The sequence below is a fragment of the Dasypus novemcinctus genome, chromosome 15 (genome assembly GCF_030445035.2).
Source record: "Dasypus novemcinctus isolate mDasNov1 chromosome 15, mDasNov1.1.hap2, whole genome shotgun sequence".
NCBI lineage: Eukaryota > Metazoa > Chordata > Mammalia > Cingulata > Dasypodidae > Dasypus > Dasypus novemcinctus.
This window is the reverse complement of record NC_080687.1, coordinates 104548129-104557389: the sequence shown is the minus strand read 5'-3', so window position 1 is coordinate 104557389 and position 9261 is coordinate 104548129. Positions and strand designations below refer to the sequence as shown.

The following is a 9261-nucleotide window of genomic DNA, read 5'->3' as shown; positions in this document are numbered from 1 at the left end:
ACATCCAATTTATTTCAGCAATGTAACCTTAGAAATGTCCACAGTTCTTCATGATGAGAGATATTTTTCCATAATAGAAAATTTCTTAAAAATTCAATTTTCTCATTTTAGTTGGAATCAGCTGAATTTCCTCCTACCTGTAATTAGAAAGATATGTCAAAATATGAAGGGTAAATTTGGTGGGATTGGAAAGAAACAATGGTCTAAAGTGTTTCCTATAGCAGATGATGTTGTTTATTAATATGCCCATTGCGCTCTATTTTGAAGAAAATTAGGAAACCACTAAGAAGTCAAATGGGTAGAATGAACACATTAGGAAAAATGGATCGATGGACATTACTAGCTCTAAGGACACAAACTCATACCAATTTAACATAGGACACTTTTATGAGAGGTAACCTTGTCACTCACTTGACCTTGTATAATATGCCATCTTTTCAGCTATGCCTCAGCATTCTGGAAACTACCTCGCAAATAGGGATGGTGAGGAGTACCCATGAGAGCAGCCTGACAGGTTTCATCCTGTTGGGGTTTTCTGATTATCCTCAGTTACAGAAGGCTCTATTTATAATCATCTTGATCTTGTATTTACTAACAATTTTGGGTAATACAACCATCATACTGATATCTCGTCTGGAACCCAAACTTCACATGCCAATGTATTACTTCCTTTCTCATCTATCCTTCCTGGACTTATGCTTCACCAGCAGTGTGATTCCCCAGCTCCTGGTAAACTTGAGGGATTCCATGAAAATGATTACCTATGGTGGCTGTATTGTTCAACTCTATGTTTCCCTTGCACTGGGTTCCACAGAGTGTGTTTTGCTCACGGTGATGTCCTACGATCGCTATGTTGCTGTCTGCCGTCCCCTTCGTTACACTGTCCTTATGCATCCCCATCTCTGCATGATCCTGGCCTCTATGGCATGGCTCAGTGGGATGGCCACCAGCTTGGTAGAGTCTAGTCTCACTCTTCAGCTGCCCTTCTGTGGTCATCATCAAGTGGACCATTTCATCTGTGAGGTTCCTGTGCTCATCAAGTTGGCTTGCGTGGACACCACTTTCAATGAGGTTGGGCTTTTTGTGGCTAGTGTCCTCTTCCTTGTAGTGCCTGTCTCATTCATCCTGGTCTCTTATGGGTACATTGTCCAGGCTATTTTGATGATCAAGTCAGCCTGTGGGAGACAGAAAGCTTTTGGTACCTGCTCTTCCCACCTTTTGGTAGTCATCATCTTCTATGGAACCATCATCTTCATATATCTGCAGCCATCCAAGAGTAAATACAAAGATCAGGGAAAGTTCATTTCCCTCTTCTACACTGTGGTGACCCCTATGCTGAACCCTCTTATCTATACTCTGAGGAACAAAGAGTTTAAAAGGGCTCTTAAGAAAATTCTAGGGAATATTCTGTGTATAACATTTACATGAATCCCAAAGAATTCCTAAAAGTGATACTGTGATAGAAACCTTCCAGAAGGACAACACTTTGGCCATTTTATTCCATTTTCTTTTAATTAGTTGCTTATTCAATTTTTAACATACAAAAATACTATGAATATATGCACCTAATCCTGACTTTACTATGACCCAACTCAGCATACAGTTTAGTATTTACTCAATCTATGCTTCAGTGTCTTTTCTTCAAAATGTATTATTTAAGTAGCAAATGTGAGATTCCTTTTAAGTGCTAAACTCTTTACAAGATTAAAGTGAACATGCAAACATTCAAGGCATTCATAAGGCTATTTGTTCTCACCATCATTCATTTGTAACAATACAGTTGTCAGTCTTGCAGACTCCCCATAACTATAGAAGTGCAAGTAGCTTAATTATTTCCAAAGTAACAGAGCTGGATGTCTGAATCTTAAGCAAACAGTCACAAAGCAAAACTCTTTTTATTTCACCTTATTGGAACCTGGAAGAGATGTGTAGAGGGGCAAAAACACCATAAGAACTAAAGCCATACATTAAAAATGGTCAACAAAGCCCCTGGAGGGAGCCCAGTTCTCTAATTTTATAATTGAATTCATAAACCATTTCTAACTGCCTAACCATAAATTCTATTTCCTGAGATGAATCACAGCTCTAGAATATTTTGTGTCTTGAAGACACAGATAATTAATAGCAGTTATTAGTGTTATTTTAACCTGTATTATATATATAAAACATTTTTTTCTTCATTTTGAATTTTATTTTCTGGACAAAATCTGAACCAAAGATCTTTCACTATTTACTATTAAACACTGATAGTCATTTCTCCAGACTTCACTCTAAGAATTCTTTTTATGTACATTCCTTTTCTGAAAATGAAAATTGATTTTGGGTAATTTTGTGTGAATATATGAGTCTACATTCTACTTTCTTGCATGATGGCAATAACTGAGTTGTATAGACTATTGTAGGCAACAATGGTGGGTTCAAATATACATCAAAATAAAGAAACATTTTAGTGAGGTGAAAAAGAATATTCTCATCTCACTAGAGTGGGAAGGTCTTGTAAGTTCAAGTGTGTTAATTATTTCATTGAAAGAGTAAGCAAGTCAAGGAATGACTGACCAATCCTTATGACTTCTAAGAAGCTGAGAAATGCATTGTCCCAGAGAGACCAGAAGGATGTGCAAGTTTAAGTCAACTAAAGAAGAGTTTTTAAGAGTCATATATGTAGAGAGATGAGCATGTTTTTATAACTGAAGTAAACTTAAAATTATGAAACTATTAAAGAAACAAAATAAAATATAAGATGGCTGGACCAAAGATTAATGTTGAGATGAGATGATAGAAAAATGTCTGAATTGATCAAGGAATAAAGGGTCCTGTATGCCAGATAAGGAATTGGAACAGTACAAAATAGGAAGCAAAAATCTTGTAGTTAAGTAGATTTATATTGTATAAGTATGACCTAGGTTAATGTTTTTATTTATCAAAACTGCCCTTCCTGTCACTGTCTGGGCAGGGGACAGCAGGTGAGTAACTTCCCTTCCCTGGGATCACCAGATTAACCACATTTGGTGTCAGGCCAAAACTTTGAGGATTAATTTGCCATGAGAGTTGCTGATAACTGATTTCCCAACTTCTCTTGGATGCATGTTGTGAAGAAAGCAGAGGTAATAATTTGAGGATAGTCCATGAATTATAATAATACATGTTTGTTAAAAATTTCAAATACCAAATTCTTTGAAGGAATTTTTAAAAATGTTCTATGATTATTTCTATTCACAACCAATAGTACCACATGCCATTCTGTTGTATCTTGTATGAGGCAACATCAAAATAAAAATCAGGCGCTGTCTTTAGAGTTGAGAAATGTCTTAACCAATATAGGGTCATGTAAGGACCTGGATATTGAAAGAGGTATAGAATTTAGACTAAAAAAAACTACATTATTTCAACATGTAATCAACTAATGTTGATATAATGAAAGAACACCGGACAGAGAAGAGATGTTTTGGTTTTAGTCCTAACACTTCTTATAACAAACACAAATCCCTACACTTATTTTTTAACTCATTTTAACCTTTATTTAATGAGGCAACTGTATTAGAACATAAGATATCTTCGTTCAGCTTAAAATTTGCAACCAGCATTGGAGACTGAAGAGTTAATAAGGAGCATATTTGAGAAATATTTAGGTGTTATTTGTAATTTTGGGGACTTGATATGAAGGATAAAAAAGATAAACTTAATGGTGGTCACATCAATGATGGGCCCAGGTTTCTACCTTGCATGAACTGGGCTGATGATGATGTCATTTACTTTTAGAAGAAACATAATATTGAAAGCAAGGGCTTAGATTTGAACAAATATCATTTGGGGTGCAAGGAGAGCTGTTCATTTGAAAGTTGAATATGAGGATCTGGTCCTCACTAGAGGAACATACTCATAATTAATGTAGTGATTAGCAGATGTGTTCACTTAGGGAAGATTAAATCATGATAAGAGTTGAGGATGCTGGCTTGATGTTTGAGTAATCCAACATTTAAAGGTTTGGGGGAGAAGAATAAGGTTACAAAAGGACAGTAAATCTAAATTTACATCCAGATGATTTTACTATGAAATTTCTTTGCACTAATAAATAAAGATGTTGGTAGTTATAGGGAGTTATATGATGCAGATAATCCAAGTTACAGGGGGAAGGATTAACTTTAAAGTGGATGACAGAGATGTTCTTTCTTGCAACTGAAGAGAAGGAGCAAAGAAGCAACACAGACAAGTTTGTTTATTTTTTATGCTGGGAAGTCTGATGACTTCCTTTACAAAGTAGGAAGTTGAAGAATGATACTGTATCAAAAACAGAATACTCCACATTAGGGAAATATGTATATCCATTTTCCTTGGTTGATCCCCTGGAGTTAGTTACTTCCTCTGCTAATTGCCTGCTGGACACAGGTTACCCCAGAGGATTTTGTAGATGTGAATAAACAAGAACTTGCCACAAAGGGATCCTGCCCACTTCAGATCCCCCTCTCTCCCAAATTTCATTATGACTGCAACAGTTTCCTCAGGCTTTGTTCCTGTGAGAAATACCAGTCTTCAACAGTGTTCTGAAGCTAAGTTGCCTGGTGGGTCAGGACCAGGTTTGACACAGAAACACAAAGCTAAGAAAATGCTATATAATGTGCTTTCTGAAGAAGTGGAAAATACCAACACATTTACAGAGTCTTGGTAGTAAGACTTAAGTTGAATTTAGCATTACTTGCGTGCACTTATGTTTTGAGTGGATTTATGAAAGTTATTCACGTAGCAGTCTTGTAGTTTTCTATCTCTGCTGAACATGGTTTGTCATTAATGTAACATGAAATGTTGAGAGAGAAAGTTAAACTCTTTGAATTTCAAGTTATTTTTTCTGCAGTTATGGAAATGTGGCAAATTTCTGTTGCTATTCATAAGTACAAGGTAGTGCCTGGCAACTTATTAGTATAACTGATATTTTCAATTTAAGTCATCTCTTACAGGAAAAACATAGATGATAGATATAGCTAAATAGATATCAAAACCTAGATACAGAGAGGACAGAAGATAAATAGCTGCTTAGATATATAAATAGTTGCATAGATGTTCATATAAAGAGATACATAGGTAGATACAAACAACATCCTAGAGCACTTAATTCAATGTGGTATTAATCTTCTGTAAAAAAATTACTTAGGAGAATTACTATACAGTTATACAACTCAAGCTGTGTGTTATTGTAAGCCTCTGAGCTCTGGACTTTCTGCAACCTCAAATGGAGGAATATTGTAAATAAAATGAATTATTAGGTTTGGTTTTATTGAGAAAGAATAAAATATTTTCCAGAGCATCATTCATTATTGACTTTATTAACACTGTGGTCTCATTTGTCAGTTTCCTCAGAGAGATGTGATTGTGTTTATTGATGCTGACAGGGGTCAGCAAGTTGAGGGATGAAACAGCATAAATCAGAATGTGCCCTGGAGAGGACAGTTGCTTACACATCAAATCAGGCCTTTGTCTGCTCGGGTGGGTAACTTTAAAACACATGAGCAGCTACTGAGAACTCTAATACCATCAGTCTTGTACTTTCACCTAAAGGCAGGACAGACACAGAGAACAAAACACCTGTAAAATGGCCTAGACCAGAAGGAACATCTGTCTTATATTGGATCTCTTCAAATTGGGATAAGACATGGCTATGGGTTTTCAGCCTGTTTCAAGGCTTTAAACAGGAGGTGGCTTGAGTAATGAACAAGGTTCAGTTTCACAAAAGTAAAGGTGGACTATATTCTATACAGAAAGACCCAAGAGAAGGTATGTCTTTGGGAAATAGGGCAACTGAAATGCATTAGTTTATGCAACAAACATTTATCATTTACTATGCTTCAGACTCCATACAAATTACACATAATAAAATCAGTAAAACATGACCCTTCACTTTAAGAAGCTTGCAGTTTATTAGAAACATACAAATGTAAAGATTTATATCAGTGGTATCACATGCACAGACCAGAAATTCAGGTGTCCTGAGTATACACCAACCCAAATGCCAACTACAGGTCTGGTAAAAGTAACAGAAGAGTCATGTGTGGAAAGGTCATATCTGTGTCCAACTCCATCACACTCAGGAACATAAACTCCAAAGTAGGGCCAACTGAGATGGCACTGAACTCCAGAGTCATTTGCCATGACCATAGAACCTGTGGGTCTCTGTAGCCAATAGGAGGCACAGCACCTGGGTTTCTATCTAATTTGGCTGTCTCTGGTACCCTGCTGAGGCGTGCATAAGCATTTACCCCTCTGATGACCTCCCAACTCTTTTTTGGAGACTCATAGCCATATAAATTCGTTTGTCCTTTCCATTTCCCCCTTTTATCCAAAGTCAAAAAGCAGTTTTAACACCTGATATTACATGTAGGCTGAGATACTTTGCCGGTCTGAGTTGACCCTTTTATTCAAGGTCTTTTTCTAGTTATATCATCAGCTGGTGCTTGGTCGTAATCCCTTGACATCAGGGAGGCTCATCCCCAGGAGTCATGTCCCATGCTGGGGGGAAGGTAATGCATTTACATGCTGAATTTGGCTTAGAGAGTGGCCACATTTGAGCAACATGGAGGTTCCCTGGAGGTATCACCTAGGCACCCTGCAGCTCTAGGCCTGGTTCATATTTCAGGCACACAGGCTCATAATCATAACCATCAGTATCAAGGGCTCATTGTTGGACCATCCATCTTTATTGGTCTTTGCCATTATGCTGGATAATTGTTGCTGTTTCATTGGAGAATGTGATAGAGCTCCCCTGGTTAGGAACTCAGTGCTCCCTCAGTTGTCATTTTTAACTGAAACCACTATGAAAATATCCAAACATTTTTATGTACACTGTATACATACGTTGGAGAACTCCCTCCCAACCATGTGCCCTCTATCAATAACACCCCACACCAGTATTCCTCCTCTGTCATAGTTGAACATCTCTGTGGTCCAAAACTTTTTTTAAAAAGGAAGCCTAATATAGTGCCAGGTTCTATTAATAGTAAAATGGAATATAATGATAGATTTGAAGGTTAGATATAGAATACATACTAATTTAGAAAAACTAAATAAAGGAAAAATAAATTTGGTATCAAAAAATGAAAAAATGAAAGAGCTTTATTTTTGACATTTTGCCTTCCATCACTGCTATAGGTGTTGTCCTGTAAGTAGAGTGGCAAGGCAATTTCTTCCATTTCTTCCTTACTGTCTACATCCTTTCTTTCTTTTTTCCCCCTAATTATTAATTTGTATTCACATGAGTTTTAGATCACAGTAATTCACATATACAATATATAGTATCCCCACATATCCAACATCAAACCCTTTGTCCCTCTCCAAACAACAGTTTTTTTATATGTTGATAATATATTTCCTGCAGCTGATGTACAGATATTGAAACAACAGCTTTCAAACACGGTTCCATTTGGGTTTACATTATGATTTATATTTCAGACTATACAATTTTCTAAATTTTTAGCTATCTTATGCTTTACATTATGATTTTCATTTTAGCCTATAGACTTTTATACATTTTTGGTGTAATTTGACATGTCCTATATCCATCATTGCATGATCTTGTGGAACACTTCCATTGCCCCACAGTTACACTGATTCCATCTATTCAACACCTCTTTCCCCCTCCCCTCAGGGCCCACTGTGACAATCAGTCTTTATTACTTGAAGGACCATATTCAGAGATACTTGCAGCAATGTTGAGGTCTTGACCTACTCGACTGCCCTAACCCATTTGGAGCCACCAATTCTCTTGAGAGATACAATTCCATCTGTTTGAGAAATAGGTCCTCCCCAGGATGTGGGTATACCTTCACTATCATTGTATGGGTCTCCACCCAATGATATAACCCACTATGACAAATGAGCACTCACACACTCCCTAGAAGCCTGCCCTGTGTCACATGACCTCTTTAAGCATCTAAAACAGGTAACCTTCCTTATTGTATTTTCTAAAGTGTTTTCTCTACATTATAATTTCAACCACATACCTGACAATCTCCTATGTTCAAGTGTTCCCCCACCCTCCCCCTAATTTCTTAGGTCATGTGACCCATCCTCCCTTCCCTAGCCCCCATTAAGCCCACAAAGCCCCACCCAAAGGTATCCCTATGCCCCCATTTTATCCCTTCCCTGTACAAATACTTACCTCCAGCTTATCATAGATTTCACCCATTTTGGTGTCATCTTGCAACTTTCCTTTACCCCCCAACTTCCTTTAAGCTTATCATCCAGTCTCTAGCTCTCTGAGATAGCTTGGTTTACTTATTTCATATCATTGAGGTCATGTAGTATTTGTCCTTCAATACCTGGGTTGCTTCATTCAACATAAGGTTCTCATGATTCATCCATGCTATCACATGTGTTTGTAGTGTATTCTTTCTTATAGCTGAGTAGTATTCCATTGTATGTATATACCACATTTTATTTATCCATTCATCTGTTGATGGGCATAACCATTTCTTGAATCTTAGGCTGATTTTCAAAGTACTTCACTATCTAAACCATAGAATTCTTGACTTTTTCATCTTTACTACTTCTCCCTTCACAAACATACAAACTTATTAACTGTTATTCTAAGAAAACATAAAGAGAATCCAAATTTTTTAGTATTTCTCATGTAGTTTTCCTTTGTTTAAAATTTCTTTCTCATCTGCTATTGATTTAGGTCTTTTTTGGAGAGCTGAAGTTGCTTGGGTTTGCTTATATGAGTGTGGTTTTGATCACTCACTTCTATGAACTTACATCAATACCTATAATTTTTACATTTGTTATTCATGTTTAGTGCACATATTTTCAACAAACAGGCATTGCAAATGTGTGAAAGGAAGAGGAAATCTTTTGAGGCCAACATGATGAGAGCATAAACAATGCATGCAACCTCCATTGGAAGAATTACACCTCATCTGGCTCTGCAGGGAATATATATAAGCACAGTATACCATCCAGTCTAATGCTTCCTCTAAGAAAATCATGAATGATTTCAATTCCAGGGTTTTCTGGGAACTCATTATTAAAGCCTGTTAAAGTGGATATTTGTTTGAATATCTAAAAATGCACCATCATTTAGTGCTAAAAATAAGTGCCCTTTAAAATAAAAAAGAAAACACCATATTCATGGTTTTTACTGTGAACAAAATCTGCATACAAAATCTAATACATTCAGGTTTCATCCTAGGCACAGATGAAGATAAGAAATCCTCCTCATTTTGCCACCACTGCACACACACATTTATACTCTTTTTGTGCACTGCTTCAACAGGG

At 36.7% G+C, this 9261-nt stretch overlaps 1 protein-coding gene across 1 annotated transcript; it reads left to right on the top strand.

Annotated features, from left to right (window-relative positions):
- The first annotated feature begins 426 nt into the window (after positions 1–426).
- LOC131273509 (olfactory receptor 2G2-like) lies at positions 427–1428 on the top strand. The gene has a single exon (XM_058276866.1). The coding sequence runs from the start codon at positions 427–429 to the stop codon at positions 1426–1428; it is 1002 nt and encodes a 333-aa protein (XP_058132849.1).
- The last annotated feature ends 7833 nt before the right edge of the window (positions 1429–9261 follow it).

Coding starts and splice junctions, on each gene's coding strand:
- LOC131273509 (XM_058276866.1), top strand. CDS start 427: ATGCCATCTTTTCAGCTATGCCTCAGCATTCTGGAAACTACCTCGCAA.